Raw genomic sequence first — 18,373 nt, 5'->3', positions numbered from 1 at the left:
TGTAGCGATGTCTCTTTGATGGGTTTCGGTGGTACGAGTGTGTTTGTGGTTTTTAGTTCATCCTGTATGGTGCTTTCAGTAACAATCGCTGCATCCACCAGTCTGTCCACTACGTCTTTTTCTGTGTAGGCGCCTTCGAAGAAAGGGACCACGTTTTCAGGTTTTTCAGCGATTTTTAGAGTCGCCAAAGGGTTTTTCTGTGGTTTGTTTCGTCTTCGATGATTTCCATCCATTTGCTTTTCTTGTGCTCCATGATTTTTCTAAACACTTCTTCTTCACGTCGCGCGTCGGCGAGTAATTTCTGTTGTGCCGACGCATCATGTACCTTAAGCGGCTTCTTTCTCTAATCGCACCCTGAATTTTGTTCGGTAATACCTCGCTTTTCTTTTTTAGCGGGTTAGTCATGTCGTTATTGACTGTTTGCAGGTGTTTAGTTGACGTGTCAATGGCACTTTCGACGTCCTCGATGCTGTTAATTTTTTGTTGCTGCCGAAGTTTAGTTCTTTCCTCATATTCGAGCCATTTTTCGACCGTTTTAATTCTTGTTCTTCCAGCGGTGGTTGTTTTTGCTGCTAATTTGATTTTTAGGAGAATCGGCACGTGGTCGCTGCCAATGTCGTTGGTATTTTTATACACGATGATGTTGTTGCCGAGGTTGGTCAGTGCATAATCAAGGTTGGAGTTGTACAGATTTGCTGTTGGTCTCGCGCTTGTGGGATCAACGGCAATATCAAGAATTCCAATTTTAACGAGGTCCATGATTATGGTTCCTCTACAGTCGTTGTGCTTGTGCCCAAATGCCGTGTGTTGTGCATTTCAATCACCTACATTTACTGAGTTTTGTTGCCCGAGTATTTCCAGGATGTCGTCATTGAGTACAGCCTCGTTTGGTGCTGCATAGACTCCATTGATGTTGATTTTTCTATCGGAGTCCGTCTTTATTGTGATCGAGCAGCACTTTAAGAGGTCAGTTGATTTTCTACGAGTCCAGTAGACATCATTTCTTGTGTACATGAAGGATCCTCTTTTCGTGCGTCGTTCTGTGACGGCCCGAATTTTTTTGTCCACGATTTTTGAGTATCCCATGATGTTTTATTTGTAGATGCTGGAAGGTTTTACCTTCGCTTCGTTGGCGACTACAATGTGCGGATTTGTCTCCATAACGAGGCTTCGAAGTTCGTTTATTCTTTAGTGAATTCCATTTACATTACTCTGTAAGATGACTATGAATGCTGCTGTATTTGCCATAATCGATCGATTATGGTGTTAGCCGCACCGATTATTCCTTCGAATGTGCGTTGGATTGGTTGAATTGAGTTTATTTCTTCTACCGTTTGTAATATTTTATCAACGTAGCTTTCGTTTATTGTATCGTCGTGTATATCAACGAGTTGTTAATGTTTCCTATATTTTGTCAAGTCCACCACAGTCGCCAGAGTTGAATCCAATAGAGGCTGTGTGGCTGAACTGAAGAAGCATGTAAGGAAGCATAACATTTCATCGAAGAGTCATCTCATACAAATTTTGAACGTAGAATGGCGCAATATTTCCGAATTTATCAAAAACCTTCTTCATTCTATGCCTCGAAGACTGCAAGACGTTACCAAGCAAAAAGGCCTTTCCGCAAAATATTGATAACAAGTTGTTTATAAGGTTTGCTGAAATACGAATGCTTTTGTCCCAATCATAATAACTTTGGGTAACATCTATGCGTTACTGAGTGAGAGATAAGACCCCTTTTGTGAATATATAATTATATTCGAATGTAGGTAAAATATAAAATAGCACATGTTTGAAAAAATAAATTATTTAAAAAAATGTTTCTTATTTTATTTAAATTTATCCACTGTACGAATACTTTTGTCCCTCGCTGTATATTGTTCAAGTGTTTTGAAGTAGCTATATTTTTTGTCAAAAATTATTTTATAAAATCAAAGACTTGTTCGGTATATGAAAGACTTGGAATACAGCCAGACAAAGTAAAGCACAAATTCACTACATTATCTGTCTCCAGTAAAGGATCCGTACATTCATTGAGTGTGACTATGTTATAGTTCGTAAACCCCAAGTCCAGAGTATTTCCAGAAACATTAGTGAGCCTATTAAGTTGCATAAGCCCCAACTCATTGAAGACCTCGGTAATAAGTAGGACAGATTCCTTAATAATAATTATATGATTTTTTATTTTCGTAAATATAGATAACAATTTTGTTATAAAGCTTTTCGTCATGCACTTTGATAAATCCAACAGTCCGCAAAACAGTTCTAAGCCTCACAGACTGACACCTATCAACATAGATTTATTGAGATAGACTGCGCAGTTTGTGCACCAAGTTAAAGCCGTAATAAGAGAGAGAGAGAGACAGAGCAACACTTGGAGCCAGCCCTCTTAATCTAATCGGTAACTTGGCGGGGTATTCGCTGGGTGCGAAGTAGGTGGTGGGAGAACTGGAATCGATCACAGCGCGCGACGTGACCAAAAAAGACACTTCAGGCGGACAAACTCTCACTATTTACCAGTGAGATTTGCGTATTCTTGCATTATTAAGCAAAAATAAACATGCGCCACGAAACCTGCTGCATAGTGAACTGCAAGAATAATGGCAGAAATAGCAATCACAAATTCTATAAATTTCCACAAGCAAGTTGGAAACGAGAACAACGAATGAAATGGATAAACGCTGTCAAGAGGAAAAAGTAAGTAAGTTAACCTATAAAGCACAACGTTAAAGTTTGCATCGTTGGAATGTAATAAAATGTGACTAAAAAAAAAAAACGTAAATCAACTAAAAATGATTCCGCTAGGCACAAAAAGTGATCATAACGAAAAAAAAATACTGGCCCTGTATGATGGCAAAGGATGAATTTGATATTAATTTAGATGTGTATTTTTTCGACTAATTTCGTTGCGTTCCAACGATGTAAACTTCAACGTTATTATGAAGTAACATTTTTAATATTATATTGTGTACGTTGTAGGAAGTTGCATGTGAGAATGGTTCAGTTACTATAATTTATTTATTGTTTTACTTCAGTGCCGATGGATCGCCATGGTACCCAAAGCCACATGACAGGATTTGCAGTGCGCACTTCATTGGAGGCAAAAAATCTGATGAACAGGACAGTCCTAGTGACATACCAAAAATATTTCCTGCTAAATACACCTCTGCAAGGGTTAATGAAAATTTAGCCACGTCAAGGTACAAACGATTCATGAAACGCAGAAACAAGAAAGCAAAAAATGCAGCAATTGTACTTAATATTGATGATAAATCAAGTGAATTTGGAATAATGAAAAATACTCAAAGTTCAAAAATTAATAAAGAATGCCAAATTGAAATATTTTCGAATGTTGAATATGAAGGAAAAACACTCATTTGCAATAGATATATATTTTGCTGCAAAGAAACATGTGACGCTGAAGTTCAAACTGAAATATCAAGCAATTCGAAGTTTATGAAGTGCTACAAGAAGACGAAACACCAAGGATGTAATACTGTTGAAAAGATTTACGCTGATCATTTCTTTGAAGTATTTTCTTTTGAAGTACTTTTCTTTGGCGAACTGTCTGGCACTAGGTCTACCCCATTGCTGCTCTTTGCTGGTTTTGGAAAAGCTTTCTTCGTGGTTGATGTAGTAAATCAGAGCTGCAATATGCTTACATCTACCACTCTGATTGTACTCCCAATCACATTGTCCACTCGTAACGTAACGACTAGAAACAATCTGTAAAAAAATTTTATTATTTCTTTGCATTCTATTACATTGAAACGGATCATACGTATGCACTACGTCAAAGATTGCAAAAAAAAAAATAATAATACGTTCAAGGATGTTATGTATGGCGTCGATGTCACTGAAGTTTGACGAATTACACGAGCTTCGATGGTGTGGCTCATATGATCTTGTCGTATTTCTTTCACGTCTTGGACATGTTGAGTAAAAACTAATTTTTTTCCTTCCATGTAGTTTGTAGTTGGAAAGCGATGTCGTGTGTGACTGCTCGGAATCCAGTTTTGATAATTAATTTGGCCATGTTTAACTGAAAATAAAAAAAAATTTACATAATTAACGGCACTACAGTCCTAAATAATCGTCTGAAATATATATGAATTGTGTTATCTGATTGGATTTGTTTATTTCTTTACTTACTTCTCGCGAAGACAGTCATGTCAAAGTCCGCCGCAGGTACATCACTAGTTTCAGGTTAGGAAATAGTGTCATGTGTGATTGCCTGAAAACTTGTTTTGATTATTAATTTTGCCATTTTAGACGGAAAATAAAAAAAGGTCAACATGATTATCGACACTATAGACTCACATAATCGTATAGAACATATGTAAATTACGATGTTTCATTGAAATTATTTGTTTATGTACTTACTTCTCGTAAAGATCGCAGTTTCCAGTCCGCCCTGATTGTAACCGCTAGCTGGCGCTATCATCGCGCACCCAGCGAATACTCACAATCAGACTTATACAAGTATATCTCCCCGATTGCCTTATTGCTTTCCCTAATTGGCGGCTGCTCTCCACTCTTTTGATCATGCACCATGGAGGACTGGCTCTAGGACTATATTCGCTGTCCATCGGTTTGAGCTCCAGCGGTCCCGTAAAGTCTAGTAAAAGAAGGTCTGAACCCCATGTTTTCGATAACCAGGCTGCGTTTTTGCTCAAAAATCAAGTTTTAAGTGCTGATTAATATTTGAGGACAAGCAGGGTACTCACCCCCGGGTCGGGGTGAAAAAAATTAAAAATTACCCTCGAAGACGGGTTTTTCCAAAATGACTCGAAAAATAGAGTATGTAGAATAAAATTGCAGAACGTGAAATCTTCTACAAAAAAGGTCCGAACCACTTCAACCCTATTTCAAACCGTTCATCCCCCAGACGCGTTCGAAAACTCGAGGCCAAAAAAAAAAAATATAAAAAAAATTGAAAGCAATTTTTTTTCATTTGTTCGGTCTTGTTGAATGGCTATACTTGTTCCATCTTCGACTATAATTTTTTCACCCCTTTGGTAAGCAATTTTCATGAATTTACGGCTTAAAATTGATCCTAACTTTTTTCCTAATTGATGAATATATTTTTTTTTTATATAGTTTTTATTAGAATATTTCCAACAATTTTCGCAGAAAACATTTTCACGTATCTCCGACAAGTTCGAAGTTAAACACAATTTCATATTTTCTATCCCTCCGAGAAGGCTCTATCGGAGAACCCCTGTTGAGAGAGAGAACAATATGCCTACGTCGGTGCCGCTCGCACGCATACCCGCCTCTAGCCGACTCAATGCGCTTGCGCGTGACTTCGACGTGTAGACGGTTAGAGCGTCAGCATGTCAAGATAAACAAATTGTCGAAGGACTTGATGTACGTAAAAACTTACCTCAAAATTGATTTCTGATTATGTCATTGAGCCATTGATTATTGTATGAGCCCATTATATGTTTACTATTGGAATAGATGTAGATACACGAGCCTACTTCACTTCAGCTACTATATTTGCCCTCATATTTTGATTAGGCATAATGATAAGTCGAGCTATCCGCTAGCCACGCCGATAGCCCGTAAGTGGTTCGACTCTCTCTCTTGTTCATGCGTGCCCCGCTCACCGCACTCCGCCGCGCCTACGTTTCGCTCATCCCCCCGAGGGAAACTGCCGTACATCCTTAGATATTCATTATAGTATTTTTTTTTAGCCATTCAACAAGACCGAACAAATGAAAAAAAATTGCTTTCAATTTTTTTTATATTTTTTTTTTTTGGCCTCGAGTTTTCGAACGCGTCTGGGGGATGAACGGTTTGAAATAGGGTTGAAGTGGTTCGGACCTTTTTTGTAGAAGATTTCACGTTCTGCAATTTTATTCTACATACTCTATTTTTCGAGTCATTTTGGAAAAACCCGTCTTCGAGGGTAATTTTTAATTTTTTTCACCCCGACCCGGGGGTGAGTACCCTGCTTGTCCTCAAATATTAATCAGCACTTAAAACTTGATTTTTGAGCAAAAACGCAGCCTGGTTATCGAAAACATGGGGTTCAGACCTTCTTTTACTGGATTAAGCTGGCACTAGCAGTGGAGGATCGAACAGTGGAGCAAACTCGAATCTGCATCCTTCGTTAGTAGACATTTTGAAGGCTATTCAGGCGAACACAACGGCACTACATGAATACAAGTAGAGTCAAAATCGGCAAACGGCAGAGTTAATAAAATCGTTAGAGGCGTGCCATGAAACTGCACAGACTAACTCTATTAAAATCGCTGTGTTAGAAGCTAGGTTGTTGGAATTGGATACGGAAGGTGAATGCACTCGGGGTTCTCTGGCGAATCTCAAACCGCAGGTGAACGCGCTGGAGGTTGAGAACAACAAGCTCCAACAAAAACTGGCTTTCAACTCTGTAGAAATTGAAGGGATTCTGGTAAAGGCCAATAAGGATCTGCACAGCATTCTCTACTCATTGTCAGTTGGTAATGCATGCGGATCAACCCTCGATGCTGCGGATGTCAGCTCAATATATCGGCGACCATCCAATGATTCAGTTCACCCATGTCCAATCACAGCCGTTCTTACGCGTCGTGATGCAGCTGTAAATTTAGTAACCTTCATCCGAAATCGAAGGGGTAAACTGACAACGCGGGATCTGCAATGGAAGAACAAACAGGTTCTTGATATCTCCGTCAGCAAAAGTCCCACTCCTCTATTGCGTAAACTCTTTGTTGCGGTAAGGATAACCAAACGGGTGGAAGTTGTCAAGTATTCCTGGACAAAGAATGGAAACGTCTACGTGGGAGAAAGAGATGGGGCTCCACTTATACATGTCTCGAAAATCGTAGATATCCCTACTATATCTTCATAGCAACTAGTCTTATTCACTTCTTTTTCTGCTAACTTAGTCGCTTATCTGCTCGTATCAGAAAACTGGCTTTGCCTCTTAAGTATGCTTTTCTCTTTGTATCCACATTACTTACGTTCCGCGCTAATCTTTTTAGGCCCTCTGGCTTCACAGTGTATACATATTCTAATCTATCTAGCTGTGCTAGGTCGAGCTATATCTCGTCAATTTGTTTTGATTTTCTTGCTGTGTACCATATTCTCAATGGCTATGTGTAAGTCTATCGATGCCTGTCAGGTGAATGCCCAGTCGTTGGTATCAGATATTATAGATAAGTTTCGGGGCTGTTTCTCTTCAAAACACTATCATCTCATTGCTGTATCGGAATCCTGGCTGACATCTCTAGTACAGGCGAATAAGGCATGTAATCGACTGACTCCTGTTCTTTTCGAAAACAGGTTCGCCGACTTTTCCGTAGGTAGATTTGACCTCAAACAATGAGCCCTTGATTTTGCCGCCATATCAATTTAACAGCTGATTGTTTATAAAAATGTTGAAAAAAAGATTGAATTTTTATTTTTAATTTTTTTTCTATCGGCGTGAGGAACAAATATTTCATATAAAAATAGTAGGTCTCATCCTTGTGTATAAGAAAAAAATTTTTTATTCAAAAAATAATTTTTAGTTTAGCCGCAAAATGTGAAAAACTAGCCAATTTTTTTTTTTTTTTTTTTTAATTTCAATCCAGTTTCCTTAATTATAAATTTAAACCTTCGAAACTCACATGTCGCGTGTGAAATTAGTGCTTTAAAAACCAGTCCAAAAATTATTCGATTATCTCGTACATTATGGCAACAAATAGCGATTTTCGAAAAAAAACTTTGGGTACCAATAGAATTCAATATAATGGGGTTACAGCATCAAAAAAAAAGTATTGATCAAAATAAAAAACTCATTGAATATTCCGATAGCTGAGAAAAAAATAATTAGTTAAAAAAAAAAAAATTCTTTTACTATAATTTTTACCGGAGATATACATTTAACAACTACTGTTCGACTGCCCGCTCTCGTATACCCCCCACCGCGTTACCGCGCTACTTACTTTACTTTGAATTGGTCTGAACACGTGCTGAGTATCTCGCGGAGAGTGCATAATACACTTTGGAAATTAAAATCTAATAAAGAACTTCTACCAACTCGCTTTTTGATAAACTCGTTAATTTTATCTCTTCTCGACTCTTGTGCATTAGTTTACTGTGATCTAACAGCTGGTCGGGATCTTAAGCTTAATCGTGCCCTCAATTGTTACGTGAGATTCACATTTGATGTGCATAAGTCTGAGCACATCAGCCCATACTACTGTATACTTGGATGGCTTGCTTTGGCTGATAGGCAGAAGTACCTGTTGGGAACTTTTCTGTACAATACTTTGCGTCTCAGATCACCTAGCTATCTCTCTGATGAGTTGGTTTTCTTGTCGGCAATACGTCACCGAGTCACTATAGGTGACCCAAAGGATCCATTTATTCCTCTACACCGAACAGTTGTGTTTCAGAGATCATTTCTTGTATCTGCTTGTATCCTGTGGAAGTCTTTGCCTACCTCGATTCGGCAATCATCTTCCTTAAATATCTTTGAACTAAAACTTAGTAAGTATTTGGCCAGCAACACTGTCTATTCTCTCTCTTTCTCCCTTTCTCCTTCTCTCCCTCTATTATTAGAGACAACTGTGTGTCAGGCTCGAAATGAGAGTGAAAACAAAATCGGGAGAACGAGAGGAAATATTTAAATGGTCAACTGTAAAAGCTACAGTGACACTTAATAAAAGAAAAAATAAAGAGGTAAGAGAAATAATAATGCAACATGTTCTTGACAAACGAATGGATTTGTCAAGCATGTGAAAAAGAAATCCAAAGGTGGTGAAATGCGTTTCATGCACAAAATATTTTCACTCAGGATGTACACAGAAACACAAGGTATACAACAAAGACAATGATATAGTTGTATGTGCAGGAAAGAAAGAGACAGTTATGAGAGATAAAGGGAAAGGAAGAACTGAAAATTTCGGAAGCAATAATAGCGCGAAGAGTGAAAAAGACAATAGCACGGTGGCGGGAACACTAAATAGGGAAAAGAATATAGCAAAATCGATGGTAAGGGAGAAGAGAGAAGAAAAAGAGGCAGGAGAACGGAAAGAGGAGGAAACAAAAATAGCGGAAAGCAATTTGGTAGAAGAAAGTATTGAAAAAATTCTCAAAATCGTGCGAAGTATAAAGGATGAAGGAACAAGCAGAAACGAGGTTAAAAAAATAGTCGAAACAGCCATGAGCACAGAGATTATGCAGCTAAGACAGGAAATAGAGGAGATAAAAACGACCCTAGCCATAATCACAAGTAAGAGTCATTGCAGCGATGAGAATAGAGGAGAAACGAAAAGCTACGCGGAAATAAGCAAGACAAAAAAAAAGAGAAAACATCCTAATAGTTGAGCCAAAAGAACGACAGGAAAGTCAAACAACAAAAAACACAATTCTCGAAAAAGTGAAGATCAAAACCTTACCGGTAGGGGTCTTAAGGTTAAGAAAAGGAAGCAATGGAACGATAGTAATAGGATTTGAGAGCGGAAAAGAAGTGGACCGATTAAAAAAATCGGTAGAAGAAACAATTGGAGAGGACTTTCAAACAATAGTACCGAAACAAAAACAGCCAAAGATAAAAGTAATAGGGATAGATCGAGAAGAGATGGAATTATCAGACGAGGAAATGGTGGAATTGATTAAAGTCCAAAACGAAATTGACCAAGGCCACTTAAGAATTGTAAAACGAGGAACAACAGGAAGGAATAACGAAGAAAGGAGTGGGAAATGGGGAGAGGGAACCCTCATAATTGAAACAGATATAGAAACACATAGGAAGCTCGTAAATGAAGAAAAAGTAAATTTGGAATGGAGGAAATGTCGGGTGTACGACTTCATAAGTATTGTAAGATGCTTCAATTTTTGGGGATTTAATCATCTATCAAAACGTTGTAAAAAAGAGGTAGTCTGCAAACACTGTGCAGGAAGACACGTTGGGAAGGAATGTAGGGTAGTAGAAAAAAGATGCGTTAACTGTTGGAGAAGATCAAACGGTACAAAAACAACAATATAAGAGTCAACCATGAAGCCACGGACAAGGAATGCCCGACATACCGACGAAAAGTAGTGGAAGAAAGAGGAGGAAGATGATATGAGGATGAATAGCAGCGACTGAAGATGGGACACCACCTATGCTCCAATGTGCTCAAATGCAAGAAGCATTATAGTACATAAAGAAGAAATAGAAATACAAATTTGTAAATCAATAGATCCCTTTATAGTAGCGTTAACAGAAACGACGTTGACGGAAGATATTGAAGACTCGGAGATTAATATAGAAGGCTATAATACAGTAAGATGTGACGGCGAATCCAGGACAACAGGAGGAGTTATTATGTACATAAAACAATCGATTAAATACAAGGTATTGAATAAAATTAAAATAGAAGAAAATTATTTGTGCCTAACAATATGGATGAGACACAAGAATGTATACACTGGCTCAATAGCAGTCGTATATCACTCACCGAGCTCATCGGACACGGAATTTATCTCGTTCATGGAAGAGCTGAGCGAAGAACTAAATGCTAAAGGCGAATGCATCATAATGGTTGATTTCAACATAGACATACAAACAGGTACATTCTATGCGAGAAAGCTGATAAGAGAGCAACAAGCGATAGGAATGAAACAATACGTAACCGAGGCAACAAGAACAGAAAGAAGCCAAACCATAATAGATCTAGTTTCTTCGAACAAAACCCAACTGATACCCAACTTATCAGTGTACAACAAACACCAATTATAACGGATCACGCATGGATAGTTTTAGCAAAAAAAAAAAATATAAAATAAATTAAAAAAAAAGGGAATTTATAACAAGACACAAGAAAGCAATCACGACAAAAAACTTCAAAAAAAGTGTGGGATAATATTAAAAAAGAACAAAGAAATAATGAAACAGTAGACGAAAAGGCCGACGGGTTGATAAAAAACATAATAAAACGACTAGACATAATCGCGCTAAAGAAAAGAGTAACAATTCCAGCTAAATGGTTAGATAAGTACTGGTACTCTGTAGAAATAATGGAAATCACAAAGGAAATAGGTGCCTTATATAAAAGAGCCATAAAAACAAAAGAAAAAACAGACTTGGAAGAGTATAGAAGACCCAGAAACGATGCAGTACAAGCCATCAGGAATAAAAAAAAAAGAATATTACGAAAATAAGATCGACAACAACAGAAACAATCCTGATGTAATGTGGAAAACGTTACAAGAATTGATTAAGAGAAAAGCAGAAAGATTCAACAAATACGAGGAAGTAATATTTGATAAGAGGAAGAAGAAGAGGACGGAGAAAGTACTCCAATAGATGTACCTAATAAATTCAACCAATATTTCATTAACAGTATAAAAAAATAATTTTAAGTATCGACCACAGACAAGATAAAGGCAAAGTAATAATAAGAAGAAATGATATCATCAACGAACGGGAGAACTTCGAAGAGATTACGGAAGAAGAATTACGACGAATAATACTAAACATGGACAAGAAAAAAAAGGGAACAGGAGAAGGAATAACGACAACAATGCTGAGGGAAATATATGATGTTATAAAAAAAGAATTAACAGATGTAATTAATACCAGCTTAAACGAAGGAGCTTGTCCAACAGAATGGAAAGTATCAACAGTAATACCGATACCAAAAGTAGCCAATACATTAAAAGTCAGTGAATTTCGACCAATTAATATACTGCCGATATATGAAAAGGTGATGGAACTGGTAGACAAACAATAACTCGATAATTTCTTGGTGAATAATCAAATACTGATAGAACACCAATCGGGATTAAGAAAAAATCATTCGTGCGAGACAGCTATTCAAACGGTACTGGACGAATGGAAAGTATTGGTGAGCGAGAATAAGATGGTCGGTGTAATATTTATGGACCTAAAAAGAGCGTTTGAAACAATCGATGTAGCAAGAATGATAAAGAAGATGGAAACATGCGGTATAAAAAGAAGAGTGCTGAAGTGGTTTGAATCTTACATAAATGGGAGATATCAACAAGTCAAGATCGGTAATAACACATCGAGACGGGCGAATGTACAATATGAAGTACCACAGAGTTCCGTCCTGGGACCACTGTTGTTCATAATGTATATAAACGACATTGTGAAGGCGAAGACAACGGAATCAACGATAAAATTATTTGCAGATGATAAACTAATTTATGTCGCAGCAGGAAGCACACAAGAATTAGAACAAAAATTGCAAAAAGTGCTCAGAAAACTAGAGGACTGGTTAAACGAAAAAAAATTAAAAATGAATGCGAACAAAACGAAATATACAGTGATAAAGAATGTGCGGAGAGAGTTTGGAAGGGAAATTAAGATAGAAATGTAAGATGGCAATAAACTGGAAAGGGTAGAAATAATGAAGTACCTCGGTATCCTACTGGATGACCGTTTACTATTTAAAGAACATTGTTATTATATTTTAAAGAAAAATAGTTAAAAAACGAGTTCTTTAATCCGAATAAGCAATTATATATCACCATACACACGATGTACGATATATAAAACAATAATAGCACCGCATTTCGAATATTGTGCCTCGATAATGATAAACATGGGAAGAGGAGAACTAGAGAAACAACAGAAAGCACAAAACAGAGCGATGAGAGTAATTTTACGAGTCAACACATACACAAGAATCAGAGACATGCCTGAAGTGCTGTGTTTTATGTCCATAAAAGAAAGATTAGAATATAATATATGTGGGCAGATCCATTAATTCTCGACGAAAGTGTGCGCACTAGGGTCGGCGATTTTGAAGCTGATTTTTCCCTTGAAAGTACACCTAAAAAGGCGACGATCCTGGAAATTTGAGCCAGATATGTGCAAATCCGGCCGCTGGAGAATTTTTTGAATTTTTAAAAAAGTCGATTTTTCACTAATTTTCAAATATTTGTATCTCAGCTTCTATGTAACTTAAAGACTCCTGCTCAGCGGCATTCTACTCAGTAAGACTTCTACTTTTATGAAAAAAATAGATATTAGGCTTAAACTTATATCGGGCTTAGCTAATAGCTTCCAACTAAACAACTGTTTTGGTTAAATTTTACCTATTCATAAAACACTATTATATGTACGGTATTTGAAGTTGAGAGTCGACCAGCAGCTAATATCTTTTGTCGAGGTATATTTTAGTGAAATCTACCCAGCTTTTGCTTAATTGCTCCGATTTTGTAAAGTTATAGCTATTTAAAACCAATCAAATTTTTAAAAATCGCTGTTTTTAAATAACAAGAACTTTTTTCTCCGAACTTCGATTTGTTTCAAACTTTCAGGAAAGCTGCTTTATTCTGTCCCAAAGAAGCCCTGAAAATTTGAACTAGGGAATCGAGCTTGTATTTGTGTGATGTGGGAAGACTACGACCCTAAAGATGATACTCTGCAGCATGGAAATGCGACGAAGATGATATGGAGTGAGTGTACAGATCTTAGTGATCATACTGTATGACAGGTAGACATATCTCAACATACCACATAACTGATTTTCTATATCTCATTTTCTCAAATTACAACTTATACGAGATATTGGAAAGCAATTTTCGAAATAATCGTTTCTTCTTTTTACAGGACGTCTGACGCTGAAGGTTGATTGATGCGTTGGGTACACGCTTGATTTTGAAAGAGCCATCAGCATGACAATACAAGAAGCATCGTATGTGGATTGTTTAGTATAATTATTAGACTGATCCTTAAAAAAGTCATTGTTTTATTTGAACCGGCTCAGCACCTCTTAGATCGGTTAAAAAAATTTTTTTAAATTGGGCGAAAATGTCAGCCTTCTCGTTCAATCAAAACGGGTGCCTGTGAGCATCAATTCATTTTGAGTTTCGAATTTAGGTAGGAACAGCTAATAATCACTGACGATGAAAAATCTATGTGAGAAATTAACTACTACATCAGCTATTTGAACAGTATTTCCAATGTAGCATCGAAATGACGAAGAAAACATAGCTTTGTACGTTGACACTCCTGAAACAATTCCAACCATGGCAGAAAAATTCTTGGAATATTGAAGATAAAAACAAGATGAATCATTTATAATTTAATCACAAATCAATCAGTCATTATTCCCAATTTGCACTCATTATTCATTACTTGAAGTTAGTGATCGATCATCGTCATCGAGTGTTTTTGTTTATCTCCAATATTCGAAGAATTTTCTACTTTTTTTTTGTACCCAATCTGGATATCTTTTCCAGATGAACTTTCTAAGGACCAGTCTAATGATATATGATATTTGTGCTGAACTGTTTTTGAAAACATTATTTCCACATGTGTGTAACTAATAGTAAGTGAAATAAAAAAATCTACAATTAATTATCCTGTGTACTTCGATACTAACATAAATGCGAACTTCTGTCCTATTTCAAAATATTGATGGATCTATTTAGTAATCCTATTCTTTTTAAAGACTAGTTTAAGGTACGTTATTATGTCGAACAGTGACATACTTCAGTGTAAGCAATTATTACTATGAATTATCAACAGGTTTGTTATTGACTTATTCTTTTGAATTGAACAAGCTGTTACATACGTTGATTAGAAAGGATGCAGTTTTTGGTTCCAGAACACAATGCAGAAATAAAAGCAAAAAAAGTATTCATCTTTACAACTGAATTGAGACAGGCCTTTTTTTATTATTATTAATTTAACAGCACGTTAGCTAATTTTTCTTCCTTGAAAGCCTTTCACCCGGCGCGGCTTGGGTACAGAGCTACCGGGGCTCAAGAATCGATTAACAACAAATTTCGTTAATTATAACTATCTTCGAAATATTTGGGCGCCAGGTGCTTTAACGGTAAACAACAACAATCGATTGAATCTCAGGGAGTGAGTCTGAGTTGGAAGGCCCAGTGTAGAGAGAGAATGAAGGAGGAAACTCAATAGACAGGATCAAATAAGCCTTACAGTTTCGATATACTTGTACGTTTTCGTACTTTTATTCCCAATCCGGGCTTCTCGGGGATCGATTCTTTCGATAACCTTCTTGGTGATATTGATAATTAATCGATATTACAATATTAATGGCACAGCACATACACAATTACAAATATGTATTAAAGCTAAACCTCGTTCTTCGAGGGTTCGGCGCAGAGTGTCCCAGTTAACCCCCACTCTTTCCGTGTGGATAACCGGTACGCTTATTCGGTATGTTTCCGATTGGTCTAGTTATTCGCCCAACTCAAATTTGGGCGCGCAAGTATGAATTTATAATCGATCCTTATTTCCTAAGATTCTCGAGGAGCCCCGAGTAATGTGTTCCGACAGTAAGGCCAATAATCGACATCTCCTGTCACAGAATCAATCTTTGATGACCAATAAGTAATGTTCTGCACATGTTCTCATCAAAGAAAATATCAGAAATTTGGGACCCCGAAGGCACCATAAATAATTTTGCATATGTGTACGCTCCTGACCGCGGAAGTTCCTACGTTGATCACCAGTCAACTCTGCCGTTAGCTATAAAGATGGCGGCCACGATGGTCCACTCCACTTAATAAGTCTTCTAAAGGACGGTAATACCGTCTGATTAAATGTTCTGATTCACATCAAAATCAATAGGCTTGAAGAATTCAATAGCTTTCGCAATTTTTTCAAATTTAAAATTCAATATGTATAGCGGTTCGATACATAATGAGGTCCCAAGCAGAGTTCCGTGCCTCAAGATTTCAACAATTTTTTTCGTTCGTGTGCATGTTCGGATCTACTTCCAAATCAATAGGGAGCGAGATTTGAATAGCAGTGACTCCTTGTTTAAATTTTAACTCAACCCGTGTAGCCGTTCGTTACTCATCGAGGTCCCAAGCCTAGGCGGAGAAGAAGAAGAAGATTTTTCATTTTATATCAACTTTGTTAATAACTTTAAAACTGGTGGGCAGATTTCAATCAAATTTATAGTGAAAGGTCATATGGACAAGATCTTCAAGTCCTGTGAGTTTTGTTAGAAATCATTCACATGTTCCGGAGACATTACACCCTGATTGTGAGCTTTAGTTGGTCCGGGTAAAGATTCTCGGCTAGCGCTCGCCGCCCTGCGGGTACTTGGCGGCGATTCGCTGCCGCGAATCTTGATATAACGCGTACAAGCCACCATTACTCTTTGTGCATTCATTAAATAAAGAACATGTAACAGCATTATTTGTGATAAATAATAATCGTCTCTTATTTAATCAAAAACCCTTTTCCTTTTTCGCATTCCTTGGCTTTGCTCTAACAGTTGGTAAATTAGTAGCAGTTGCCTTGACAAATCCCGTATCGGACATTTTTTCATATACTTGGTAGCAAATAAATCAAGTATTTGTAATAATTGATACTTGTTGACTGAACATGTGTGTGGATTAAACGTTCAAAGCTATGTAGCCTCGACCGCCACGTTCTTGACTGTAACATCGTGACGTCATCGGCTCAGGTCGCCAATGATGGCGCGTTTTATAATCACGTGAAGGGGTTCGTATATTCGCGATTATAAAATCCTTGTTATTCAATTACAGAAAGGTCAATAATTGAAAATTCCTTCAAATTTATTGTATTTTATAGTCAATATTTTGTTTTAGCATAAAAAGGTGATAAAATTTGTTTTTACGCACACCCAATTAGTCGATGTTTTTTTTTTCAAGGAAATGCAGAGCTTCATACCTCCGCCACCGGTCGGTCAGGTGCAACTCATTGGTCCGCCACCAACAGTGAGTCAAGTACAGTATCAGATACATCCAGCCCAGTCTCTACAAATTCAGGGTATTCAAGTACCTCCGCCTGGATCTCAGTCGTCACCACAATCGTTGACACAAATGTATGTTATGAGTCAGCCTCCTCCACAATGTCCATCACAACAGAACTTTGTCTCCAGTAGTAGCGCCCCGGTCAGTGGAGCGGTTTCATACGTCTATACGCAGCCGAACATGCAGCGGCCTCCGACTCCGTCGCACAACATTATTGAGACAGTGAATGTTAATTTACATCAACCTCCACCATCTACGCCTATGAATATTACACAGCAGCCTCCTCCTCCTCTTCTTCACCTACACTTTCCCCCACCCAATTTTTCCCACAATCAACCACCACCGCCGCTACCACAGACTTATCAAATCCAGTACCAGCAAGTTCAGACGCCAGGATCTCAGTCACAGACACAATTTGTCCTACAGCCTGGGAATCATATTGTTCAACAAACACATGAATCCCCTCCGTCGCAGTATTTTGAAGGACAGCCTTCTTCTCAGTTTCACTTGCAAGTACCCCCACCTTCAACGCAGACATTTGTAGTCTCTAATTCACCGTCTGGACAACACCAACAATCAGCTCCTCAAATTGGAGAAGTGCTGCAAGACCAACCGGATAATAGTTTTGAGCAAGGGGCACCACAGCCTGTCCCGCCACCCCAAATGGTTCCCCCACCATCTGGTAGTCGCGGGCTAACTTCTGTTGAAATGATGGCTCATGTACCTCCGCCAACACAAGTGCCGCCACCACAACTGCCACCACCACAAGCAGCGCCTTGGTTGTACCAAACTCAACAGCCGCAACCAATTCAACAGTCTCAAGCTCAAATTCAAGTGAGTACCTAGTACAGAAAAGTAATGATAATTATTGTGTAACAAGTACGTAAAGTGGACCGTTTCAGCCGAAGGTCACTGCTGCGTTGTCGCGAACACAAGTGTAAACGCAGCACGAACCAAGGTGAGTGCAGTAATCACAATCGTCAAACAACGCCTCTCCACACGTGTATCACACACTATGTTTTGCAACATCTGAGCGAAAAGCTTGATCCGAGAACACGGTCGTATTCACAGGTCTGGAAACTTTCGTGGTAGGGGTAAGTCTCTTATTGAAGCTCAAAAATTTCAGAAATTGGTAGCTAAAGTTAGAGAGCTGCAATCTAGGAGTAGTCAAATGGAAACAAATCCTTGTAACCTCACAACACGCTCGAAGTAGCGTCAGTGATTGCTCTGGTCATAAATTATCGTCCTGCAAATCACAGCAGTTCAAGATGTCGTTGAGTCGCTCTGTGCTAAATTATATAATAAATTGACTTGGCTCTGTTAAATATTGTTTCGTAATCTTGTTTATTTTGTACGTTTCGATCATAAAATGTAAAACTAATTTCAGAGACAAGTGCTGTTCCGATTTATTATAAAGTTTACGAATTTTGTCAAACCCGATCGATAACCTGTAATTTAAAAATGAAGGTTATATCTAATTTTTAATTATTTTATCTGTAGAATTTGTTTATTGTTCAATTTTTATCAAAAAATTATACGAACGAGTTACATGTAATATTACTTATGTACTAGTTAGTTTAAAGATGTAACACTTTGGAAAAATGTAGGGAAGGAGAAAGAAATTCGTAAATTTATGACTCTCTAATACTCTATAGTATCGCTG

The 18,373-nt window shown here is 37.7% G+C and overlaps 2 protein-coding genes across 7 annotated transcripts in view; one reads left to right on the top strand and one right to left on the bottom strand.

Moving 5' to 3' along the window:
- The window catches only part of LOC124175079 (MAGE-like protein 2), a 238,982-nt gene that overhangs the window by 128,164 nt on the left and 92,445 nt on the right, over positions 1–18,373 (top strand). For all 6 annotated transcript variants that reach the window (XM_046554989.1, XM_046554954.1, XM_046554964.1 and 3 more), the window contains one exon: positions 16,609–17,544. In XM_046554989.1, coding sequence (XP_046410945.1) covers positions 16,609–17,544 — 936 coding nt within the window. The remainder of the gene's footprint in view (positions 1–16,608; positions 17,545–18,373) is intronic.
- Positions 3,057–4,489, bottom strand: LOC124175166. Its single transcript, XM_046555145.1, has 5 exons — positions 4,384–4,489; positions 4,153–4,241; positions 3,825–4,042; positions 3,514–3,726; positions 3,057–3,127 (listed from the first exon to the last, which is right to left on the bottom strand). Exons 2-5 carry the CDS (start codon positions 4,169–4,171, stop codon positions 3,092–3,094), a joined length of 486 nt encoding a protein of 161 aa, XP_046411101.1. The 5' UTR covers positions 4,172–4,241; positions 4,384–4,489; the 3' UTR covers positions 3,057–3,091.

This window comes from Neodiprion fabricii, chromosome 1 (assembly GCF_021155785.1).
Source record: "Neodiprion fabricii isolate iyNeoFabr1 chromosome 1, iyNeoFabr1.1, whole genome shotgun sequence".
NCBI lineage: Eukaryota > Metazoa > Arthropoda > Insecta > Hymenoptera > Diprionidae > Neodiprion > Neodiprion fabricii.
The sequence above is the reverse complement of the archived record's forward strand: the minus strand, read 5'-3'. Positions and strand labels throughout refer to the sequence as shown.

Excerpts from the sequence above, each read along its gene's own strand:
- LOC124175166 (XM_046555145.1), bottom strand. Across the intron at positions 3,727-3,824 it reads CATACATAACATCCTTGAAC|ATTGTTTCTAGTCGTTACGT; the intron begins GTATTATTATTT and ends ATTTTTTTACAG. Across the intron at positions 3,128-3,513 it reads ACTTCAAAGAAATGATCAGC|GACTGTCCTGTTCATCAGAT; the intron begins GTAAATCTTTTC and ends GTATGTCACTAG.